Here is a 25,661-nt window from a genome sequence, read left to right as displayed (position 1 = left end):
TCCCTGCTCCTCCCATCCTCATGAGCTCCTGGTGATCAAAAGAAGCAGCTGGCATTGCTATCTGGCATTCCCCAGAAAAGCACACCACATGGGAACAATGTTTTAAAACACAGCCGTTTTCTGGATCTACTTACGGTAAATGGTGGCCCTGCAGTGAAAGGGTCAAGAAATGGGTTCACTGGATCAGCTGGGAATGTTTTTATCTTCAAAAGAGAGAAAGACAAGAGTGTTACTTTTGAAATAGGAAAGCACCGTTTTGAAATCTTTGGCAGCGCACTTTTAAAGCCAAACTGAAGGATGCAGGGGACGGTAAAAGCGGAGCCTTCGGAACTTGTGTAAGTAAATACACGAAAGGTACCTTTGCAGTGAGGGCAAGTGGGCAATATTTGTGCCTGCAGTTGTACTGTGGGGCAGGACTCGGCAGGGATGACAGGCTGGAGTCTTGGGCTTTTAGGGGCCCCTGTGCGGACCCTGCCCTGGAGCTCCCTTCTGTGAGGTCTGCTTTGGCACCCAGGGCAACCCAGGCCTGCTGGTTCTTACATACAGCCCCACAAAAGGCCACCATCAGGGTGGACAGTGAGACAAGCCAGGGCTGCCTGGGGTGGCTTCTGGAGGCTTCTCAGGAGCTGTGGGGAACAGCCTAGAGGCTGCTGATCAGTTGTGTCCTGGGACACAGTTTACCACTATGTGCATGGTGCCAGGAGACCCGGGACTAACTAGGCCAGCACGTTCTGCCTATCTAAGCACCCTCACCCCTCATAAGCTTTGGGCAATAAAGGGTAAGCATGGGAGAAGCCCACATTCTTGGCCTTTGGGAAAAGAAGACATGGTGTTCAGAAGAGCCCAGTGCTGGGAATAGCTGCCACACTCGCCTGGGCTGAGAGAGGATGGATGCACCACGTGGTGGTGGCCAAAAACAGCCTTTGCTGCTGTTTCTTTTTCTTTGGTCATTTTGTCCTTGGCTTCCCAGGGGTCTTGGGGAATGGTGAGGCTTGTCTCTTTAAGCTGCCCAAGGGTACTGCCAGAGGCCCAAAGGCCCAGTGGCTCGGCACTAGCCTTATCTGCAGCTTTTGGGGTGCCAAAGCTCTCTGCACCCCTGCTGGTGAATGCACGTTATACCACCCGGTGCCAGGGTCTGCAGCCAAGACACTGAAGCCACCCCTGCTCAGTGGCAGCAGCCCACGTGTCTCTCAGAGCCTTGCCTGTGAACCCTGGGATCGCCACTTGATGCTCTGGGCCACTCTAAGGGGGAAGGGGGAGAGGGATGGGCGAGAACCCACTAGACCAGACCCAGACGTGCCCAGGCTTTCTAAATGGCTGCAGTGAGTCTCCGCCAATCTGGGGATGATAAGGACCTTGCGGCATCCACTGAGATTTCCATCCCAAGCCTGCACCCTTCCCCAAACACTCTTCAGTCTTTAAACATCTCAAAATCCCCGGAATGAACCCCAGACTGCCTTTAGCCTCAATTCCAATTGCTGGTAGTGGATGCCCACAGAGAAGGGCATGGAACACTCTCAAGGTCATCCAATGCTGGAGCTCCCTAAGCCTCACAGTGCAGACAGGTGTTGTCCCCGCGCTGCCTGATGGTTCGACATGGTGTTCTGAGACCAACAACACGGTGAAAGCAACATCAGACTCTCAGAACAGCACGAAGTAGAAGGGCAAAAGAGGTGGATCACTGCTACTAAGCAAAGAAACATGCAAGTAAGCAATCCCAAAGTATTCATGTATGCCTGCTCTAAAATCAGAAAAACAGACTCCAAGAGTTATACTCTATGTTGGTCAGGCTGAGACAAAGCTTCTCTTTTCTCTTCTGATGGCACTGCTGGTTGTAGAACCCCTTTAGAACTGGAGCCAAAGCCCAAGTTGCAATATTTAACCCAGCAGGGTCTGGCCTAGGAAAATAAAACGCCTGATGCAAAGAGCCCTGTGTGTGCCCTGGGATAGTGGAAACTGGAAACAAAGCACACACCCTGCAATTGAGGAGTGGTCAGGTCATGGTCCATTCATTTGATGGAACAGTAAAGAACCACATAGAACAAGGTAACAAGAACAAGAGAGAAACTCCAACAACACAACATTCAGTAAAAAGAGGAAAACAGGAGATGATACAGATACTATGATTGCACCTCGGTAAAATTATGAATAAATATTGGAAGAGAACACACAAAAATGTAAAAAAAATAATGGTGCTACTTAGGGAATATGGACATTTCCTTTCAACTCTTATGAATTAATCCTGTTATATTGGTGTTTCGATAAACAGCAGAAGAAGAAAAGTTTAAAACAGTATTTTCAATATAAATACAACTGAATGCCCAGCTGGTGACTACCAGAGGATATTTCTGTCTCTGGGAAAAGCATCTATGTGCTTCCAACTCTAGGAAAGCAAGTTCTTCCTGGTGCTGAAGACCCAGAGTCGAAGGGGGGGGACGGCAACCACACGTCCCAATGTGCCCGGGTCTCCTGCCCACCTCACCTCTCTGCCAGGCCCTCTCCCTGCCAGGGTACCTACCAGCCTCGTTTTGATTGGAGGGTGCATGCAAACTCCAGGAGTCTCTTCCTTCATGGGGAGAGAGAGTGGAGGACAGCGAGAGTGGGCACAGTGGGGGGCGCTGGCGGGCTCTGCCTGCTCGCGAGGAGGGGAGAGAGGGGGAGGAGGAAGAGGAGAGAAGGGAGGGGGAAGGAGAGAAAGACAGCACAGAGCAAGATGGGTGCGTGAGCCCCAGACTCCTCTCCAGCCAGCCTCTGGCCAATTGGCTTCCAGCCCCTCCCGCCTCCCGCCTGGCTCAGCCGACTCTCCTCCTCTGGGACCCTCATCTGTCTTCTCCACTGGAAGGGCAGGGCGACGCATCCAAGCCCGTTCCCAGGGCTGGCAGGGAAAGGCCATCCCCCATGCCAGCACCTCAAGACCATCTGGTTTCCTGGCATGCTGAAGCACGGCCAGGCCAAGCCAGAAAGGGCCGTGATCAGTCAGTGATGTCAGCCATGGCAGCCATTTGATGGCACTTGTCTTGCAAGCACTCTGCTAAATAAGGGTGCATGTGATGGCGTGGGATGTGAACGTATGTCCAAGAGAGCACGGGGGCAGGACGTACAGCTCAGGATTGCATCTGCCATGACTCGGTGTTGTCTGTGTTCAGAGAACATACCAGCCCTGCCCTCCCCTCCCTGAACCCATGGACCCGGGCCTTGCAGTCCCGTATTGGCCTTTAAGTTGGGATTCCAGGGCCATCTTGCTGCTTAACTGAAAGACACCGAGCACCGTGAGAAAAGTGCCGCGCCATTTGGGATTCTGGTTTCCCACCCCAGCCCCTAAGTCGTGCTATGCAGACAGCAGAGTCCAACAGCTGGGGCTGGTGAGGATGATGATGGTGCACAAAGGATGCGCCGATGTTAGGAGAGGAATCCACTGTTAGGGTTTCATGAAGGGAGGGATCATTCACTCCAGGAAACATATACGTGCATCTTTTAGCTCAAGAGAGTTTCCTTAGATAATTGGTATCATCTTGCCGTAAAAAAGTTTCTTTGAAAATTGGTCAAGGCCTATTTTGCCTCTCCAAATTGATCTGACTCTGGCCTCTTTACAACTGCACACAGTCCTGGACGATTTCCAAGGGCATCTACAACCATTATCTCACAATGGTCTTTAAACAGCCTTGTTTTGCTACTGAAACATGGAGGGTGCAGAAATTGCATCTGCAAATTACAAAGCCAAGGTTCTAGACCTTCTTGTGGGTTGCTTCTAAATCCAGTCTTCAGAAATAAGTGAACCTCTAGTCTACATCCACATTAGTCTCCTGTGACTAACTTCTACCGTCCACTTAAAATCCTTCCACCACTCTGTAGGGCCCTCAGGATAAATTCTCTGCTCCATAATGGCATGCACAGCCTGCATGAAGCTGGCTCCTGCCAGTCCTCCAGTTTCATTCCTGCCACTGCCCCATTGCACGGATGATCTAGGCAGAACCAACTTCCCCAGTGACCACAGGCCGCTGGGCCTTTGCACCTGCTGATAACAGCAGGCACACCAGGTGTATGTGTGTGTATATGTGTGTGTGTGTGTGTGTGTGTAATGTTTATAGAAGCTTTATTTGTAATAAGGCCTTAGCTTGTCCTACCCCCAGAATGGATACAGACCCCTCATATTCTCCAGCACTGAGGCTATGGTGTATAAACTGAGGTTACGGTATATAATGAGCTTTACCAAAGGTATGGTACAATGAGAGGGAATTGCAGCCAACATTGGGGAGTGAAAAATCCCTTCCTGTTAGAAAATTTCCCTGCGGAGGGAAGACCTATTTTTACATATGCAGAGAGAATAGCATATCTGTCCTATCCCACCCTCCCTATTCTAGGCTATTCTTGCCAGATGTTGAGGGAGATGGCTTCACCTAAAGAGCCATTATTAACATTTTTTTTTTTCCAAATAAAGTATCAGCTTTCTTTTGCTGCTTCCCAGCAAGCATCTTTAGGCAATTTTTGCTTTCTCACAAGAATAAAGGCTGGCATAAATGACCAAGAAACACAGACACACTGCCTACAAGCTCAAGTGTGTGCTGGCTGCCAGTGTCTTAATTGAAGATTATAATGAAGGACTTAAGGTTTTGCCCAGCATTGGGCTTTTATGGTAAAGAAACGTTGATCCATCACACAAGCATTTCTGACCTTTCTAAATATGCATCTGAGTGAATTCAAACATAAGAACATCCCTGGGGCTACCACACTCCTGACTCCTATTAAATGAGGACGGAATAAGATAACACATGTAATGGATACTATTTTGAATACCATTTTATTTTTTTCTCCTGGCATTTCCTTTCCTCCTTGGGTCTTTTCCACATTTAGGCAGCTGAGTTTTTCTATAGATACTTGGCTTTTGCCTTTCAAAGTCCAACTCTCTGGGGACAATAAAAGATTCTTGGAAGAGACAAATGATGATAAAAATGTGTATGCCTCCTCCTTCAACATCCAGATAAGAAAAGAGGTTGCAAGTTTGAGGAGTGTAGTGGATTGAGTCATACCCCACCCAAATTAATGTCCACCCAGAACCTCAGAATGTGGCCTTGTTTGGAGTAGGGTCTTTGTAGATGCAATTGAGCTAAAGATGATCCTGGATTTAGGTAGGGCTCCTAAATTCAATGACTGATCTCCTGATAAGAGAAAGGAGAGGGATACTCGAGATACAGAGACACAGAGGAGAAACACGGAGAGAATAAGGTGATGTGAAGATGGGGGCAGAGATTGGAGGGATGTGTCTACGAACCAAGGAATGCCAAGGATGACCAGCAACCACCAGAAGCCAGGAAAGACACATGGAGCCAATCTTCCTTCAGAACCTCCAGAAGGAACCAACCCTACTGACACCTTGATTTTGGACTTCTGGTCTCCAGAACTGTGAGACATACATTCCTGTTGTTTTAAGCCACCTAATTTGTGGTACTTTGTTTGGCAGCCCTAAGGAGGAGGAGGTAGGCATCAGCTAGGACCAAGGAGAGGGGCCCTGTGCCTCCTCCCCCAAGCACCAGCTCTGATGAGCAGAGATTCAAGAGCAGAGAAGACCTACCTGTTGCTCAGACAGAGCTGGGGGTGGGTGGCAGTGGCAGGTCCCAGGACAAAATGGTTGAGCAGGCAGGGATTCACACACCCCAGCAGGAGAATAATTGCCACCCATTAAAAAAGGGCATAAAAGAAGCATAGAGTACTCCAGATGGATGATAACATGGGTTAAATAGACTCCTTCCTTCTCCCCGTGGAACCCCAGGGAGACAGAAGGGGCACCCTGTGTTGACTCGGGATTAAGCTTCAGCCCTCCTGATAGAATGAGGTTCATAATAAAAACCGATACTGAGCCAGATGGGAGCCCATTTCCCATGGTGCCCACCCCAGCCTGTTCCTGTGCCCTACCCAGCTTCCCTTTGCCACGCTCCTCCCTGACATATGAACTCCCAGCGATTTCTGATTGTTCCATGGCCCTGAAGAGACCTGGGTTCTGGCTGGCTCTGCTTTGCAGCCAGGTGAGTGGGTCATGAAGTATAGGGAACAGGGAGGGAAGGTCCAAAAAAGAAAGAGCCAGAAGGCAGAGAGATGTTTATAGCCTGTTGCCTGGGGAGGGAACCTGGCATGCCAGACTTGGAGCGGGGGAAGGACTCTGCCTTCCTAGAGTTAATATCACGAATGTGTAAGTGAAGCTTCCTTCTAATCCCCCTCCCCTACCACGAATCCCCCCACTCCTTCTGTACACATGCATCCCCAAAGAGGATAACAAAGGGAGTGTGGGTGCTGTCTTAACTCACTGGCCCTCTTCCCTTCCCACCCCCACTCCCCACCTCTTTCATCCCAGGAAGAGGCTCAGATCTGATGATGAACTACTGGGATGCGGAAGGTGGAGGGGCGCAAGCAGAGCTGGAGAGAGGCTCGGAAGCATTTGCACCTCGGATCAGGGGACCACTGGGCACCTTCCAGATTCTGAGTTTCCTTTCTAATCTCAGTCTGTCATGTTCAGCCAAAGAAAAGATGGAATAATTAAATCTATACATGGATCTATAGAACACAATAGTCTCTAAAGGAATCTCACCACTCCCGTCAAAGCTGTGGTGTATTTTATTATTATTATTGATACATTGACCCTAGTTCTCAGATCCACCAGGCCCTTTAATAAATACTCAGTACTTTGCTAATACTGTGCCTTCTGCACAGAATGCCTTGATCTACTTTCTCTACCTGGAAAACTCCTATTCATACTTCAAAACCCAGGCACCATGAAGCCTGCCTTTCCTCAGTGTCCCCAGACAGGGTCCCACAGCAGTACATATAGACTCTTATGGCATTAACTGCAGCACATTTTAGCAGCCTGGTTGCTGTTCAAGGGCCTAACTCAGACAGAGATCTTCCCCACTATCTTCTGCTCCTGCCAGGCATGTTTTTGCTAACATGGCCCTCATAACTTAGCTTTGTTCCCCTGTAGCCTTCACAGGTCCTCGGGTTGTACCCCAGGGGTTCTCGGGTCCCTTTGGGGGGTTCTGCCCTTTAGCTAGACAAGATGTGCCCCCATTGCTGCTTGGGCTTCCATTTCCCACAGACAAGGACTCACACCCAACTGATGTACATCAGGCCCAGGTGGCCTGCCCTGCCCGTCCCCCACGCCCCTCCCTCTACTTTCGCAGTCTTGGGAGTGCTTTTAATTCATCCCCTCAGCCAGACAGTGCCCTTCTCCAAAGTGGAAGTTCCCTAAAAGGAGATCAGATTTAGCCCCATGCAATGCAAAGGACTCAGGAAGAGGAGCCCAGGAGCCAGCTCAGTTCCTGTGGGACTGTTCCACTCTGGGACTCAGTTTCCCCATCTGTACAAAGGGGTGAGGAGATAATGCTGAAAGTCCCTCTGTCCAGCTTACCCTATCTGAAGGGCAGAGGAGATGAGCCCTAAAATCTGTGAGCAATCGTGGCAGTTTGTTTTCGGAGAACAAGCCTGCGGCGTGTCCTCGAACATGGGCGCAGGTGACTCGGAAGTGTTCACAGGCTGGGGACTTGCCCACAGTCAGCCCTCGGCTGCTCATCCGAAGGCGATGACTTTAACCCCTCAGCCTGAACCAACTCTCCAGATCGGAAATCCAAGTGTACAAATGATTTCCTGGTTCTGATTGACGCAAGATCGGTGGTTATTCCTAAAGCCTGGACGGCAGTTTGCCCCATGTGTCACCTCTCGACAGCCTTCCCAGAAATTCCCTCACTCCTCCTCCACCAAGTCTGGCTTCTCCTGAGCATCTTCTACATAGCTGTCAGGTGGTTCCAGGCTATTGACCAACCTGACTTCCTTTCTGGCCTCTAGCTGCCCTCTGGACCCCAGAGACTAGCACATGACAGGAACACAGGAAGCACTTAGTAGAAATTTTTTTACATGGCTCACATGTTGACTCACATTCCAACTGTGCAGGCTCTGCTGTATGCTCATGTATCCTCGAGTGTCAGGCCGAGTCCAGCCAAAGCTGTGTCATCCAGGAATAATAGTTAGACCTTGCCCATATTTGTGGTACTTTATTCTCCAAAGCTCTATCTCTCTCTCATGTGATCCTGGTAAGAGTCCTGTGAGGCAGATGGGGCAATGGGACAATGCCATTCCCTGTTTTATGGAAGACGGGGCAGTGACTGTCCAATGATAAGGGGGACAGAGCTTGGAGCTGGGTCTGGCAACGTGACTCCTAGTCCAGTCATCTCTCCCTGAAAGGATTTCTCACCTGCAGGAGTCTCAAGAGAGCCACCACCCCTAAGGGGAGACCTGGAAGTGGAGGATGGACGATGGTGGGGAGGCACGAGGGTCCTGACAAGCCGGGGTGAGGCCCTGAACCAGCCTCAGACCAGAGCAGACTGTTGGGAAGCGACAGCAGGAGATGCCCCATGGATGGGAAGCAGGGCACAGCCCAGGAAGCCAAGAAGCCGAAACCCAAGCACCGAGGGGCCCACAACCCTTGAGGAGCAGCAGACAGGCAGGGTGGGGGACCGCAGCAACCACCCTCCGAGGAAATGGAGAACCCCCTTCCCTCAAAAGCTCCAGGGGGTGGAGGGGCCTAGAGTGCCCAAACCCTCCAGGAGAGCTGACCCCGAGCACCAGACCATGAGCAGGACAAGGAGAAGACCCTTCCCAACTGCAGTGCCCACCACCGTCCATCTGTCCCTCTGCCAAGATGCTTATATGGTCTGCAGATTTCCTGGTTTTAGCAAAACAGGAAGTTTACCAGAGGAGTGGCTTCTGTGAAATCCATCAGCAGATCGCCCGGCTCCAGGTTAAAGGCGCCTCCGCGTTCAGAGGGGCTCTAAGAGGCAGATAGAAATACCCCCAGTTAGTGAAGGTTCCGGAATGACAACCCTAGGTCACACCGAACTTAACCAGAAAAGGCAGAGGCACCCGGCCCCTCCTGTACCTCTTTTCCAGCAGGGGACTCAGCATCATGACAAACCCCTGCATATTTCCCTGGCTCAGTGGGTAAACAGTGTTGAGACTGAACCCCAATTGTTTTTTAAACCCTAACAGGTGGAAGTAGTGGATGGGGTGAGGAACTGTCATTTTTTTTAAAGCTCCAAAGAACTTTTCTTAAGGGAGGCTGGACTTCTCCTTTGACTGGCCTTTTGGGAAAAACACTCTGAACGTGTGAAAGGAGAGCCAAGACCCCATCCTGGACCAGGAGGGTCAAGGCTTCATGGAGATTTTCATGGTGGAGAGGGAGCACCTCTGGAAATTATGCTTCTTTTTTGGGGGGGAAACCGTTTTTCCCTCCTGCCCTGGGGTCTCAGCAATACGGAGGACCTTGAGGCCCTTGGCGAGGAGAAAAATGAGCCCCACACCCCCACCCAAACTGGGTGCCAGCAGGGCCCTAAGGAGAGGGACGGCCAGGAGAGGGAGCCCTAGAGCAGCGTCTGCACCCCTGGAGCTGCCTTCTGCTGTCCCCAGGCCTGCAATGAGTTTCGTAAAAGTTTCAGCTGGTTTTAACCACAGTGTGGGATACGGAATAAGAGCCTGGTGTGTCCACACCTGGGACAAAGCAGTACATGGGACATCCCCCTCCCCTGACCCGCAGGTTAGGGGACTCGGACTGCATGCCAGGAAGTGACCCACAGAAAAGTGAGAGCCTCGGTCTGGGCCGGTCCCTGGCTTAGGGTCCAGCCAGATTCCTGTCGCAGAGCCCCAAGATGTTCCCAGACGCCCGGGGAAGGCACTCAGTAAAAGACTGGCCTCTGTTGTGCAGGACAAGGGCCTGGACGGTTGCTACTGAGTGGGTTTAGCAGCAATTGGGATCTCTGAAGCTGCAAAAGCTGTGGACATCTAGTTTGCACATTCACTTTAACCTCTGCTGGACCTGAGTGATGCCAGCCTGTGAACTGAGCCAGTAGCAGATCATATTCCCATTTTTAGGAGGAGGAAACTGAGGCTTGAAGAAACAAGGCCTGAGGGATGCACTGTTTCAAGAAACCACAAGGCATATGAATGGAGGAGCTGGGGACGGAAACTGGAGCAATGGCGTTGCATTTCGGGCACCATCCCAGGTACACACCCTTTCTCAGTGGGGTTCCTCAGCCCAAAGCAACCTTTGGCTCAGCATCCTCTGGGCTGAGAATGGGCTGGTCCATAGTTGGACCATTTGCCGAAGAACGACCACAGCTAAAGTTCATGCAAAGAAAACCTAGGACAATTTCTTGTGTAGGGCCCATTCACATTTCTGGCAACTTCCTAAAATCTCAAATTGACAAATAAAATAATATTTCCCATTCTGAAATTATTAACACAGGCTATCCATTATAGGGGACGGGATGGGGACACTTCCATGTTTTTATTCCTTCAAATTGTCCATTACAGGGGGGGAAAGTTTCTCACTTTTTATCATTACAGTGGATGAATATTTTATGCAGAGATGAGATTCTCAAATCAAAATTGCTCACAGAAATCCATTAAATTGTTTCTAAAGTACAGTGCACATAATTTTATACTGTATTATTTGTCTCTCACTAAGCAGTTGGCTTGTATTTTAGGGAAAGTCATATAAAAAAACACCTTTGGCTGGTGGTTGTTTTGCGAGTGTATACAGTTGTCATGCAAAATTTAAATGCCCACAGGATGCCACGTCACTGGTTTGATACTGAATTGTCAGCATGCCCTGCTGCTCCCCGGGGCTCTGTCCCTACCTTGGCCCCTGGGGACGGCTGGCCCGAGCCGTCTAGCTGCTGAGGCAAGCTGACTTTCTGGATCTTGGGAGACACCAGGGTGGCAGAGGCTTGGCTGGCAGCGGCTGTGGTCGTGGTTGTGTGAGCAGCAGTGGTCGCGGGGGCTTCCACTGCCTCCGCCAGGTCTGGAGGGAGGTCATCTTCATCACTGCGGTTACTAAAAGCACATGAAGCTCTGCTCATTACAACAACACACAGGTTGGTGGAGGGAAGCAGAGGAGGCTGGGGAGGGGCGGGAAGGCCCAGGTGTTGGGGGATGGCCTCCCCACAAAGACGTCGGCCAGATGTCCAGCTTACAGAATCCAGTACCTTGACTTTTTTTGCCAAAGCAAATTTGGGCTGGATGTTATTTTTGAGTGCCCTCCCTTAGGAGTGTAAATAAAAGTCTCGTAGGAACCTGCTGACCTGAGCAAAGGGGGTCATGGCTGTTTTTGTGGCCTGGCAGCACTGCCCCTTCGGTGTGATGAACTGGGGATGAGAAGAGGTGGGCACGTTTGTTTTGGGGCCAAGTGGCTCTGGTCTTGGAACCTCTCTGATGGAAAGAGATGACCCAGGCAGAAAAGGACACTGGTCATCTGGAGGGAGGGAAAGTCTCACCCAGAACCCTGGGCTCATTTCCAGGACTGGCATTTGGGGGAAAGTTTGACCTCCCGCACCTCCCTGGGCGTGCCCCTTCCACTCTGGTCATCCTGGCACAGGGCCAGAGCGGGACCATCCATGCCCTGTTCTCGTTTGGACAGTGTTCTCTCAAATGGAGAAATGAAGACAAGTCCCCTAGTCCCGGAGGCTGCCCCCGAGAATCTCCCATATAGAACTCCTGCAGCCACCTTGGCATGGCAGTTTTGCTTTAGAAATGATGGCTAATGTTTCACGCCCACCACGATGGCTATAAAAAAAATAAAGAAAACAGAAAATAACAGATGTTGGCAAGGAGATGCAGAAATTGGAATCTTTGTGTGTTGTTGGTGGGAATGTAAGACAGTGCAGCCTCGGTGGAAAATAGCTTGGCTGATCCTCAGAAAGTTAAACATAGAAGTACCCTAGGGCCCAGCAATTCCACTCCTAGTGACACACTGCAAAGAACTGAAAGCAGGGACTCAAGCAGGTATGTGTACGCAATGTTCATCGCAGCATTCACCATAAGAGCCAAAAGGAGAAAACAACCCACATAGCCAGCAGCAGATAATGGATAAGCAAAAGATGGTCACGCCATACAATGGAATATTATTCAGCCCTGAAAAGGAATGACGTTCTGACACATGCTACAACACGATGGACCCTGAAAATATGCTAAGTGAAATAAGCCAGACACAAAAGAACAAATATTATATATTCCACTTATATGAAATATCCAGAACAGGCAAATTCATAGAGACAGAAAGTAGATTAGAGGTTACCTGGGGCTGGGGGAGGAGTGAATATGGGTGTTACTGCTTAATGGGTACAGAGTTTCTGTTTGTGGTGATGGAAAATTCCAGACATAGTGTTGATGGCTATACAACATTGTGAATGCAATTAATGCCACTGGATTGCATACTTAAAAATGGTTAAAATGGCAAATTTTGTTGTATATATTTTACCACAATTAAAAAAAAAAAGACGATGGCTGAGCTCGAGAGTGTGGATAAAAGACCGCACCAGTGGGCACCAGTGAGGCCTGGGCTGGGTCCCCACCAGGGTGTCACAACCGCAGCAGGCCTCGTGAGACATGTGGCCACAGACACAGCTGCAGCAGGGTCAGCCCAACAGAGGAAGGCCCAGACATTTCAGATCACTCCAGGTGTAGAGAAGCCTCTAGAGGAGGATTTAGGACCTACTACTAGGAAGGGGGAAATGCGGGGTTTGCAAAAGTGTTATGGATTAAAGGGTGTCCTCCAAAAAACTATGCTTCAGTCCCAACCACCAGTACCTCAGAGTGTGAACTGATTTGGCAATAGTGTTATTTCTGCCAGAATTAGTTAAAATGAGGTCATACTGGGGTGGGGGGGCTTAATCCAATGTGACTGGTGTCCTTATAGGAAGAGTAGAGGAGAGACAGATGTAGAAACCCACAGGGGAGAGGCCACGTGACGATGGAGGTGACATGGAAGTGCTGCAGCCACAAGCCAAGGAATGCCAAGGCTGTCTGGCAGATGCCAGAAGCTGGAAGAGGCAAGGAAGGGTTCTCCCCTGCAGGTTTCAGAGGGAGCACAGCTGGCTGACTTCTTGACTTCAGAAGTCTAGCCTCCAGGACAGGGCGGCAACAGCTTTCTGTTGTTTTGAGCCTCCCAGTTTGGGGTCCTTCATTTTGGCAGTCCTAGGGAACTAAGACAACATGTAAGCGGAAAAATTAGCAAGACACCACATATTTGAATCCACCCTAATGAAGCAGGTCAGATCAGTCACACATACATTAGCCCATTTAATTGTCACAACCATGGATTATGATCTGCATTTCTCAAAGACGTAGATGAAATTCAGTGACTGATGTCCAAGGACTCACTCAAGGTCATACAGCTACTTGAGGAAGGGGGTTAGAATTTTTTCCTACCCCATTAAAAAAATTAAACCTTAAACGAATAGTTATTCTTTAGTTTTACATAAAAGGCCGTTTAAAAAACATAGCTCAACTTTCATAACAGAAACTCAACAGATATTATCTAAAACTGAAAAAGACCCCAAATTCCCCATGGTTTTTATAACCTTCTGTCTTGATTTAGATCTCACAGTGAAGAAACATTTATCCAAATTTCAGCAAGCCTTTCGATTTTACCTGAGTTTCTTTTTCTTCTGTTAAACTCAAGAAACAACAAATTAATAATTAAAGATGTGTATGGTATGACTCCTATCTTCAAAATTATCTGCCCATTTTAACCATATATAGGCATAAACAGATGTCTAAAGTAACAATCATCAAATTTGAACACTGGTTGTTATTGATGGTGTGATTCTGGGGGATCGGTTACTTTTCTCTTTGGACTTTAATGCCCTGCTTGCATTTGTTTTTTTAAGACTTTTACACTATGTTCAGATAAATAGTAAAGTTATATTTCTGGAAAAAAATAAAGCAGCTTGTCACTTTCTAATACAACACTTTTACCTGCCTCAAACTTTGCAAAGTTCCTCTGCTTTCCATTCACGCTGCATTCAGCAGCTGGACTCCTTCTCCCTCTGCTCTACTTCCAGGAAAGAACATTGCTGAGGTTTTGTTTTTTCCCTCAAAATCAAAAGCTTGAAAACTTGTTCCAAGTACCTGAACTCAATATGCTCTTGGTGGTGCACCCCGAAATCACAATACACCTAATTCCAGCCTAGGAACTGGGAACACCACAACGGCTTATGGGCTGTGTGTGCACACATCCCTGAATCTCAAAAATAATAAGACAGAAAGAATTTTCAGGAAGTCAGAAAGCTGAGTTTCTTCCTCTTTCAGGGACTGAATCATGTACCCCATGAAAGACATGTTCAAGTCTTAATGGGCATTCCTGTGGGTGTGAGCCCATTTGTAAATAGTATCTTTGAATACGTTAAGGAGAATCTGGGTGTGGACTCATTTGTGAATAGGAGGTTGGAAGGTCCCATTTAGGTGTGGCCAAATTGAATGAGGGCAAGCCTTACACAATTGCATGAAGACCTTCTTTGACTGGAGGCCTCATAAGAGGAAATTTGAAAGCAGAGAAGCCAGAAGCCAGAGAAAGCCACAGGAGACCAAAGACATCATCATGTGACAGAAGACAGCCATCACCAGGACACTACCGACTCCAGGAAAAAGCATGGCCTTGCTGACATCTTGCTTGTGGACTTCCAGCCCCCAACCTGTGAGTCAGTAAATCCTTGTTGTTTGAGCCTACCTATTGTGTGTATTTGTCATAGCAGCACCAGCAAACTAAGACACCACCTGTATTCCTTGAACGTGTGTTTATTAATATTATCACTAACCATGAGTTCAAGAGATGAACAAATGAGTGGTCAAGGCTTCAAGACCTAGTTATGGGACAAAAACTTAAAACTGGGAAAATTCTACCCATTCATTTGTTATGTTCTACTACGGGCGAAAATGCTGCCATTCTTTGATTTTCGAAGCAGAACACTTTGGGCACCTTAGGAAACACACAGGAAGTGAGAAGTTTTAAAAAGGTTTTCCTTGAAACAGCCAACTTGGTGAGTTAGTTACATTTGCTTTCCTGCAGGCCAAGTATCAGTCATTGTTTCCAACATAATTACACATCCCAAATGAACGATAATAACGTTTTGAGTTTCAAAATGTAAAAGGAAAGGCCAGTCCTGCCGGCTTTATTCTTGGGAAGCAGATTTCCTGGTTTAATTTGTCCCCCACAGATTAGGACTATTAATTATTTCAACTTCACTGGCTTTGGCTTTCTGGGAAAGACAGTGGTTATACTGTTCAGGAGTTTCTATTAACGTTAATGAGGTCAGATAGGGTCTGTCCTTAAAAATCCCCATGCATCGCCTTCCTTTCACCAGGTGCAAGACGCAGGCCTGAGATGGGGAGGTGTGAGAATTCCTCACAGAGTTACACGCCCGGTCCTACCCTTTGCACTCTTGGCATCCCCAAAACTTGACCTTTTCTCAGAATCTTCCAGGCCCCAGAGAAGAAAGTAAGGGGAACTAACTCATCCATGGCTGGGTCCCTTGCGAAGGGCTTCACCCACACTATCTCACAAAATCCCTCAGGGATAGGTATTATCTCATCCATTTTACAGATGAAGAAATAGAGCCCCAAAGAGTAATTTTCTCAAGAGCTTTTAGCTGTAAACCAGCCAGGACTCAGAGATCTTTCCCACTCCAGAAGCCTCTCACCCCAACCCTGCCCCAACAGACACACACATGGCAGCATGCCCTGTTATGGGTTGAATTGTGTCCCCCAAAAAGACATGTTGAAGTACTAACTACCCCTCCCCCCTCCTGTAAGTGTGATCTTATTTGGGAATAGAGTCTCTTTGAAGATGTAATTAGTTCAAACAAGGCCAAACAGTGTGAACACCATGTGAGGATGGAGGCAGAGATTGAGGTGCTGCAGCTGCAAGCCAAGGAGCCCCAAGGATGGCTGTCAAACACCAGAAGCTAGAAGAGGCCAGGAAGATCCTCGCCTCCACGTTCCAGAGGGGGCCAGGCCCTGCCGACACCTCGATTTGGGACATCTGGCCTCTAGAACGGGAAAGAACACAGTTCTGTTGTTGAAGCCGCCCAGTTTGTGGGCCTTTGTTAGGGCAGCCCTAGAAAACCAAGGCCTGTCCAGAGATGACCTTGCAGCTCTCTGATCCATTACACACGCAGGCCCGTGCCTGGCCCACAGCCAAGGCGGAGAAATGGGAATGGCCGTGGGGAACAGGATCACTGTTCTTACAACCTGCACCACCACCCTTTCGACAGCATTTAGCTGTCTTCCTTGGATTATAATTATTTGCCATTCTGTCTTTCCCAATAAATTATGAGTCCTTGGCTGAGCCCTGGTGGTTCCAGAAGGCTTTGGGACATTGCTCCTCTGCCAGCTCTCATCATTGCCAAGCAATTAGCTCTGGCTCTGGTGACAGACTTCACTGCCATTTCACACATATTTGTGGCAGCAGCCTCTGGCAAGGCCCCCAAGGACCCCCACCTCCTGACACCCATGTCCTCGTGTGATCCCCTCCCTTCAAACATGGGTGGATCTAGTGTCTTGCTTCGAATGAACAGAATACGGCAAATGTGATGAGATGTCATTTCCACGATGGGGTTACACAAGTCGGTGACTTCTGTCTTGCCAGCACCCTCTCTGGCTTTTCTGGGGTGCTGTCTTAGATTCCTAGGGCTACCATGACAAGTTCCCACAAATCTGGTGGCTTCAACAATAAAAATTTATTCCTTTCCAGTCCTGGAGGCCAGAAGTGTGAAGTCAAAGTGTCAGCAGGGCCGAGCTCCCCTGAAGGCTCTAGGGGAGGCTCCTTCCTTGCCTTTTCCTGGCTCTGATGGCTCCTGGAGCTCCCTATCTTACAGCTGCATTGCTCCAATCTCTGCCTCTGTCTTCACAAGGCTTCTCCCCATGTCTCTCTGGACCCTCTCGGCTTCTTTGAAGATCACCAGTCACTGGATGTAAAATCCACCCTAATCCAGCATGATCTCACCTTAATCCTCAACTAAGTGCATCACAAAGACTCTGTTTCCAAATAAGGTCATATTCTGAGGTCCTGGGTGGACCTGAGTGTTGGAGGTTACCATTCAACCCACGACATGTGCTCTCTCTGACGAAGAAAGCTAGGGAGGCCCATGTGGCAAGGAGCCAAGGCCCTCAGCCCAGCAGCCCTCAAGGGACTGAATAGCGTCAGCAACCACGGGCCTGGGCCTTCAGCTGAGACCACAGCCCCCAGCCAACATCCTCACTGCAGCCTTGGGGGAGAACCTGACACAGAACAGTTATGCCATCCCCAGTCTCATGTCCCACAGAAATGGGGAGAGAACAAACATTTTAAGCTGCTAAGTTTTGGTGCAAGTTGTCAGACAGCAGTAGGTAATTAATGCATACACCAACTATCCTATGTTTTGAAGGAGAAAGGTAAAGTTCCTTTATGACCTAAACTGGAAATACACTCAATTTTGGAGATGGCTCTCTGGGAATGGTGTGAGGGGTTAAGAAGCATTTATGACCAAATGCATCATCTTTGCTGTTATAATGGAAAAACTTGCAGGACAGAACTCACAAACTGTATTGTCTTGTTAACTTCCTCACTCGGGGAGGCTTGATTTCCGGCTTTTCCATAGCTGGTTGGGTAGTTTCCACACGTATAGGAATGGGACTTCTGCAGAGATACCAAAAAAAAAAAAAAAAAAAAAGTTTTATGGTCTTATTCTGGCCATAGCGATTGCTTTCTCAGTTAATTTATATTTTAATAACATTGATAGTCAGGAAGTTCATTTTTTCCCTCCTCTTCACTCTACTTTTTAAATATAATTATTTTTTAAAATACCATAGAAAATCTAAAACAAAAAAATGTGAAAAAATCACAGAGAAGAAAAGATAGCAAGTTGGGGAACTCAATATAATTGGGGTTCTGAATAAAATTTCCCTGCACAAAACTCCCTTTCCCACAACATCAGAGTTTGGCTCATAACAATGTTTTGCCAAAAAAAGAGCAAAGAGAAACCGATGGATAACTGACTTTTACTTCCAAGTAATCTGGTAGCCATGATATATTAAACATAGCACAGAATATATTTTTTAAAAAGCAAAGAAAAAGAATCAGAGTATTTAGTGTGAAAATGCATAATCAAAACATATCTTAACTCTATGTGCATGTGAAAATGCTAAAAATTAAGTTTCACTTATATTTCCTCAAGACAGCATGTCTGATAACCATTGGGCCCTACACAAAACAGTATTTTAAGAAAAAGCTTTTTGTAGTGGTCATGGCTCATTTCATTAAAAAAAAAAATCAGTTATACCCTTTGGGATGAAAAGGACATCAAGCCAAGTTGGGGTCCTCAGCAAGGGAGCTCTGGCAAGTCCATAAACACTTTGGGGCCTCCATTTTCTCTCATATTCCGTTCCTAACAGGGCGATCGGCATGTGGCCAGTGCCCAATAAATGTTAGTTGAATGAACACATGAGCAAGCAGGTAAGGAATTGGAGTCAATGTATTCTAGGTCCCTGATTTCCTCGAGCTAGGACTTCAGAGTAAGCTGCACATGGTCTCTGGAAGAACTTGCAGACTAGTGGGGAAGCTCATGACTTGGTTTGGGTGGAAGGGCTGGTACCTGGGAAAGCTCCACAGGTGGAGAGGAGCCCATGAAGTAGGGGGACAGAGTCGGGACTTGGCAGAAAGCAAGACAGCCAGAACTTCTGAAGAGTGAAGTTCCAGGGGAATAGTAGGGGATTGAGACTAGAGGGGAAAGTAGGAGTGAAGTCATGAGGAGTCCCAGGCGCTGGACTAAGGAGTTTACACCTAATGCAATGGCAGTCACTTAAGGTTTTAATCAAAGGAGTGGCATATCAGACTAGCATTTTAGAAAGGTCCCTGGAGCAACAAAGGAAGCTAGGGGGCTTTTAGGAGACTGTTGGAAGTAGCAATTCAGGAGAGAGGTGGTAAGAACCCAAGGCAGGAAGGGAAATGGTCTCGAAGAGAAGAGGACAGATATGGGAGAGAATATGAGAGCAAATTTGATAGGACTCAGCGGCCAAGTAGATGTGGGGTGAGGTACAGGAGAGCCGAGGACTCCCAGGTTTCAGGCCTGGGTCATGGGCAATGATGTATTGACCAAGATCAGAAAACAGATGAAGGAGTAGTGTGGTGGGGTGAGAAGAGATGAATTAAGTTTTTGAAAAGTTCAAGAGGCAGCTGGGTATGTTCCAAGAACAGATTTTGGAACCTAAATAAGGTGATATAGAGAAATGAGTGTTTAAACTTTTAGCATCTAATTTAGCTACAGGGAGCAGCCAAACACTAGAATTTAACAGAACCTGGAAGAAAACGGAGAAGCCAGGAGAGGCTGCCATGTGTTCTGCCACATGACAGAAGAGCCCAGGACCGAGGATCACCAGCAGCCAGCCCCAGAACACCAGTCTTCGGGAAGACAGCCTCACCTTGATGATGCCTTGATTTGGGGTTTCTCTTAGCATCAAAACCGTGAGCAAATAAATTCCCATTTCTTAAGCTGAACCATTGCATGGTATTTGCCTGAGCAGTGGTTCCTAGATCACTTGGGGTGCTTGCTGAAATGCCCATTCCTGTCCCCCCACCCCTCCATCCTGCCTCCCCCAAGGATCTGAACGTTCTGGAGTAGGATGCAAGAATCTGCATGTCTAACAACAGACTCGATGCATTGGTCCTTGGAGCCAGGATAAGAAACTTTAGCATAAGAAGTAGCCACTGCTGGTAGATGGCCAAGGTGGTGATGGAACTGGCGGTCTGTAGGGAGGAGTCTGCGCTCCTGGTGGGATAGGGGAGAAATGGTTTCCTTGGGGTTTGGGGAAGTGGATGTGAAGAGGGGAGTGGAGAGAAGGTCTGGAGGCTTTAAAGAGCACATGTGCTTCCAGCACTGGCAAGTAGCTCAGTACAGTTGGCACATCCACAGACCAAGGCAGAACTGCAGGGTGAGCAGAAGCCAGGTGGTGAAAGGTCTCCTGCGGTCACTTAAGGAGCATGGACTGCACCCTGGGAGCAAAGCAGAGCCTTCAAAAGGCTTAATGCAGGGGATGACAAGGTCAGATCTACATGCTTGAGAGAGAACCCAAAGTGATTTCTTTGTTAGGACAAGTAGAAGTACTAAAATGGAGAATAAGCAGCTATGGTGGTTTGAAGCTGTATGTACCCCAGAAAAACATGTTCTTAAGCTTAATCCCTTCCTGTGGAAGTGAACTCATTGTAAGTTGGACCTTTTGATATAGTTACTTCAGTTAAGGTGTGAGCCACCTCAATCAGGACGAGTCTTAATCCTATTACTGGAGTCCGTTATAAGCAGAATGAAACTCAGAGAGAAAGTCACAGGGAGCAGCCAGATGCTGAAATTTAATAGGACCCCGAAGAGAATGGAGAAGCCAGGAGAAGCTGCCATGTGACAGAGGAGCCCAGGACCAAGGATCACCAGCAGCCAGCCCCAGAACACCAGTCTTCGGGAAGACAGCCTCACCTTGATGATGCCTTGATTTGGGGTTTCTCTTAGCCTCAAAACCGTGAGCAAATAGATTCCCATTTCTTAAGCTGAACCATTGCATGGTATTTGCTTGAGCAGCCCAGGAAACTAAAACAGCAGCATTTCTGAGACTGAAAGACACTTGTTTAAGCCCACCTTTTTCTATCCGTCCGAGCTCACATTCTCTCGGTTTTATTTATCCTCTCTGATTTTATTAGTAAATACCCTCACAGGCAAGGTTCCAGGATAATGTAGATGACACAGAATGTATCGTTTCCCCCAAGCAAACAAGAAGCAACAGACCTTACATTCGCATCCTGAAGACTGGATTTCTTATTGATATTTACAAAGGTTGATTCCTCTTTTCCAACCTGTTAAAGTAAACAGGTTAGTCAAAACTGAGAATCTTGGCATGCAAAAATGTTTTCAAGTCTCCTACATTCAAAGAATTATAGAAATGTGAAGGTGGATCAAAGAAGCAGCTCATCAAGTACTCAGAAAGAAATCTTGCTCCGGTATTTATGTAAATTAACAAAAAGAATGTTTTCTTGAGTCATTCCCCACCATGGGATTAAGACTTAATCATTCAAAGGCAATCAATTCTTGCATTCATACTTTTATTGAGCACTTGCTATGTGCCAGCTCGTGCTTGAACGAGAAAGGGTTGGTGTGGAAAAAGCCAAACCCACAGTTTAATCCCTCTCCTCACATTTTACATCAGAAATAATCATCAGCTTTATGCTCACATAACACTTACAGTCTACAAAGGAATTCAGAATCTGTCCTTTCACATTAGCTTAAGAGGCCTGGGAGGAATTATGTCATGTGACTTTGATAGAAGCTCTTGACCTCCTCCTCCTGCTAAATCCCACAAAAAATGGTGGGGGAGGACGGGACGCCCACTCAGCCACGCTGGAGGTCGACAGGGGGTGCAGCAGCCTGCAGCCCTCATGCCCAGCACAAAGCTGAGAACTGGGTCTCTGTTCTCAACACCTTGAGCCAAGATTTCAAGGACATGGGTTGGAAGGCACGGGGTGATTAGCCTGCGGGTTGCCCACATGTGAATTCAGCCAGAACCAGCTTGACTTCTGCTTCCTTTCCTTACACCTCGACTCTGCACTGAAGCTAATTAGGAATGAAGGCGTAAGATCCTGGTGGGTACCTGTGGCTGTGTATCACCCACCTCCCTTCTGCACCACAGCCCCCCATCATCACAGCCCCCCATGACACTCGAGAGCAGGGTTCCCCAAAGCATGTCCCTGTGTTCCCATAACACTAGTACTACAGATGTCAGTGAGAGTTGCTTTACAAAAGGGTTCTGTGGTCAATTAGGTATGAAACAAAGCAAAACAGGTTTCCTTCCTGCAGGACTTCTCAGAGCCTATAAGATGCTAATGTGCATTGTGACTCTCCCAGGGGATTCAGTGTGTGGCATTTCCACAATGACCAGGGGACAGCCTGTGGGGCTGATGCTCCTTAGAACATCTTGGGAAACACTGCTCTAAAATTACTGAATTCACACACCCCTCCCCCTCCTCCTTTCTCCTTTCCTCCTGCTGTGACCTTCCACCATGCTTGTTTGGACAGAATATTTTCTTTTACTCTTACCCGTTTCTCATCTCTTCCCTACATTTCACTAAAGGAAATGTTTCGATACACTGCATGGAAGCAGAAACATGGGCCCTTCCACAGATGAAATAAGCAGCCTGGGAACATGACGGAGCTTTCTTTTTCTAACATACATAAAAAGCAAAGAGACATCGCAAATATAGCTTTGCTGTAACGGACCTCATGATGGGAAGCCCATGTGGCCATCTAGCAGGAAGTGCTACCGCTGTTGCCTGCAAGGAACCCGTGCCCCCAACATTTGCATCTCACCACATCTGTGAGCATTGCTGTAACACCCCGACAGTGGTAGAGCAGGGCATTGCATCAGGTACTCCACATGGACTAGCACATTTAATCTCACAATAACTCAAGGTGGTGGATGATATTATCCCCATTTTATGCATGAGACAACTGAGGCTCAGAGAGGTTCAAAAACATGCTCAACGTGACACTGCTGATAATCAGTAAAACAGATTCAAACTCAGACTGTCTGACTTTAAAGCTTGTATTCTATACCTTACTGCTCCATGTGTTTATCACAACCACAAAACTGAAGCTATTTTGTAAGCTTTCTATTGTCTAAATACGTAAGAAATTACTAAATATTTATTTTATCCCAGGCTACATAGGCATAGATACTAGGTTCATGAGGAATGAAGAAGAGAGTTATATATTTTCCTAATGAAATCACAGGCAAACTGTAGCTTTTTATATAACACTTCCAGGGCAGGGTGGCAAAAGGGTTTCAACTCTAATGAAGTGGTGGGATCTCCTTGGAACACCATGAAGAAAAGGACTCTGAGGCTGCATTTATGGTTAGAGGGAGAGAGTGCTGCGATCCACCAGTGATGTCCGCAAGGGGTACAAGTGGGGGGATTTATGGCAGTTGTTAAACTCTCAGCCCTCACCTCCAAGCCCACCCTCCTACCCTCTACTTTGCAGAGCTGGAGCTGGGAGCCTGCAAAACGCATATCTGCTTTGCTGGCTTGGTGCGTGATAGGGTCTGTCAACAGGGGGCATGAGTGGGTGACGACTGGTTCCTTCCCGTCCACTTCCTGCTCCTGCCAGTCACCCCAGCCTCCATCCTTCACCCCGGCAGTGGCTGTTCCTTCCAGACTGCAGTTTTCCAAAGCAGATCCAGCTTCCTTGTGCCCCTCTTGGACAAACCAGCACCAGAGTTGTCCCTCCTCAGAGGCTGGGTCCCGGCCCCAGCAATGGCAGGGCAGCACCCCCAGCTCAGAAGCCTGGACCTCAGCTCCATGGGGCCCCTACCCTACGCTTCTAACTGTTAATAACTACAGGCTCTTCCCTTTGTTTCCTCAGCTCTGCAGATGAAAAGCGCCTCCTGCAGCGGCCACCTCCAGTCCCTTGGAGCAGTGCGTCCCACGAGCTCCTCAGAAATGCAAATACACGGGCCCCACCCAGACTCACTGAATCTCTGGGGAAGGGGCCCAGCCCTCCAGTGGTTGGGGGACCACTGCTTTGGAGTTCTCTTTTTCCTCTTTCACTTACCTAATTAATAATTGTATATCAGTTAAGGATTCTTTATATTAAAATCTCTGTTCAAATAGCAGGTGTGTTTCCTGCCTCCTGCCTGGACGCCGACTAATCCCAGTTCTCTAGGGCCTCCTTCTTCTACCTGGCGTTGAGGAAATCCTGTGAGGTGGAATTAAAGAAATGTATGTGCGCCACACACCTGGGGGTTCCCCCTGGACGCATCCTCCAACTGGGCTTTCAGAATGTTACATTTCACGTGATCAGCCACAGGGGAAGGCAAAACTGGGGTCTGAAGTGTCTTCTCAGAAACTTTCTTTTCTTCAGCCTGTGACGACCAAAATACATGCAGCAGATTGTCAACAAAGAAAGAAGACAACACGAAGAGTAACTTCCTCCAGCAGTCACAACCGCAAATAACACTTGACCTAAAAATATAGCCCAAGTTGCCACCAACTCCTTACATTTGTACCAGTGCTTTCCTATTTGTGAAGGATTTACAAACCCATCATCTCATTCACTTGTGAAGTAGAGAGAGCACGTTAGGCAGAAGATGGGGTGAAGGTTCAAAGAGAAGAGGCTTTCCCGGCGCCCTGCAGCTAGAGCAAGTGGCAGATCCAGGACTCACATTTCAAGTCTCCTCCATCTGGCCCACATTTTTTTTTATTACAGTCTGCTACCTCTTACATGCAAAGATTCAATTCTGTGACTTGTTGGGTCAAGAGGGAGAGTGCAAAATAGTCACTGGTATTTTTGCAATAAACTTAAAAGAGTGCTTCTCAACAACAAGGAATTTGTATCAGTGTTGCTTCACTGGAGAGTGTCTCAGACGTCAGCAATTTGGAACCACCTTTGCTCTTTTTTACCATATTCCATGTATTTACTGAACAGGTACCTATAATTCACACAATCCAGTTAAGGTGGATTTCTCAGTGGCACCTATCGTAACTATGTCCTAAGCAATAACATCTTTGAAATCATAGGCTTGGTGACTATTATATTTATTATAATATCCATTGAGGTAATTGTATAACTATTAAAATAAAAATACTCATTTATGTGTATAATCTGAAATCAACTTTGGTGCCCACATCGCACACTTTGGGAAACAATGTCTTATTGTTAGCAGTGCCTGTCATGATCATTGCTTCTCCCAGTGCTAATATGGTGTCTGGCACATAGTAGATGCTCAGTAAATACCTACTGAGGAAGAAGATGATGATATACAGTTATTATTAGAAGAGAGGTTTTGAATAAGAAAGATACAAGGTCATGGGATTGCTGAAAACCAACAGAGTGGTATAGGACTAAATATGACACTTAAGTCAAAACGTACTAGGACAAGAATAAAATATTCTAGGCCTCAAGTTCTGTAAGTTCCAAAATTAATCTCATTCACTAATTCAAAAATCTTTATGGAGCATCTTGGTACACACGGCAAGGATATCAAGAAAGCCCTAAAGGAAGTAGAGGGCAATTGGCTGGTTGACATCATTTAATAAAGAAAGGGAACATGGTACGTAGTTCCCCAGTGGGACTTCCAAACACATGGAGGAACATTTGGGAGAGTCAGCAGAGCTCAGCAGATTCATGTAATTGCAAGATAAACAGGGAAAGAAAACCTGGATTTGAGTCTCAGTTCTCTGCCCTGCTAAAAAAAAAAAAAAAAGATGATGATGATGGTGATAAAAATAACATTTACTGAGAGCTTACCATGGGCCAATCACTGAATATTTCTTATGTATGCATCATTGAATCCCCTCATTAAACCATCCATTTGGAGGTTATGCCTGTTTTATGGATGAGAAAAACCATGAGGAGAGACGGCAAGACACTTGCCCAAGGTCACACAGGAAGTAAGTAGAAGAGCCAAGATTCATACCCATGGGGGACAGGGTGACTCCAAAGACAGAGCTCGGATTATACTGGGTCCCCTTAACCTTTCTGAGTCTCAGTTTCCTTTCTCATGAGAAAGTGATTTACAAAAGGCACTTTCATGTTAAATCCTATGGTTAGAAAAGAAAATACAATTAATAAAAAGATAGGAAGACACTAATGATCCTAAGCTGTCAAGTTGGATATAAAGAAAACCAGCTTGTTTGGTTGAATTCCTTATCCCGAGGAACTCTGCATTCCCCTTTAGGCAAGCTAGTAACTTAGTTATTTTGAAAGATGAGATTTATGGGATAGCCTTACGAGAATTTATCCTGTGTTGGTAAATCCAGTTACAGTTAGATA

At 47.3% G+C, this 25,661-nt stretch overlaps 1 protein-coding gene across 4 annotated transcripts in view; it reads right to left on the bottom strand.

Annotated features, from left to right (window-relative positions):
* EPB41L4B (erythrocyte membrane protein band 4.1 like 4B) overlaps positions 1 to 25,661 on the bottom strand; it is a 149,672-nt gene that overhangs the window by 19,161 nt on the left and 104,850 nt on the right. The window contains exons 18-24 of one of the 4 annotated variants that reach the window (XM_037797899.1): positions 23,626 to 23,751; positions 20,625 to 20,692; positions 17,393 to 17,491; positions 10,677 to 10,872; positions 8,735 to 8,812; positions 2,519 to 2,632; positions 135 to 203 (exon numbers count right to left, since the gene is read on the bottom strand). In XM_037797899.1, coding sequence (XP_037653827.1) covers positions 135 to 203; positions 2,519 to 2,632; positions 8,735 to 8,812; positions 10,677 to 10,872; positions 17,393 to 17,491; positions 20,625 to 20,692; positions 23,626 to 23,751 — 750 coding nt within the window. The remainder of the gene's footprint in view (positions 1 to 134; positions 204 to 2,518; positions 2,633 to 8,734; positions 8,813 to 10,676; positions 10,873 to 17,392; positions 17,492 to 20,624; positions 20,693 to 23,625; positions 23,752 to 25,661) is intronic. The other 3 variants (XM_037797900.1, XM_037797901.1, XM_037797902.1) reach the window with 3 other exon arrangements.

The sequence above is a fragment of the Choloepus didactylus genome, chromosome 10 (genome assembly GCF_015220235.1).
Source record: "Choloepus didactylus isolate mChoDid1 chromosome 10, mChoDid1.pri, whole genome shotgun sequence".
NCBI lineage: Eukaryota > Metazoa > Chordata > Mammalia > Pilosa > Megalonychidae > Choloepus > Choloepus didactylus.
This window is presented reverse-complemented; position numbering and strand designations above follow the sequence as displayed.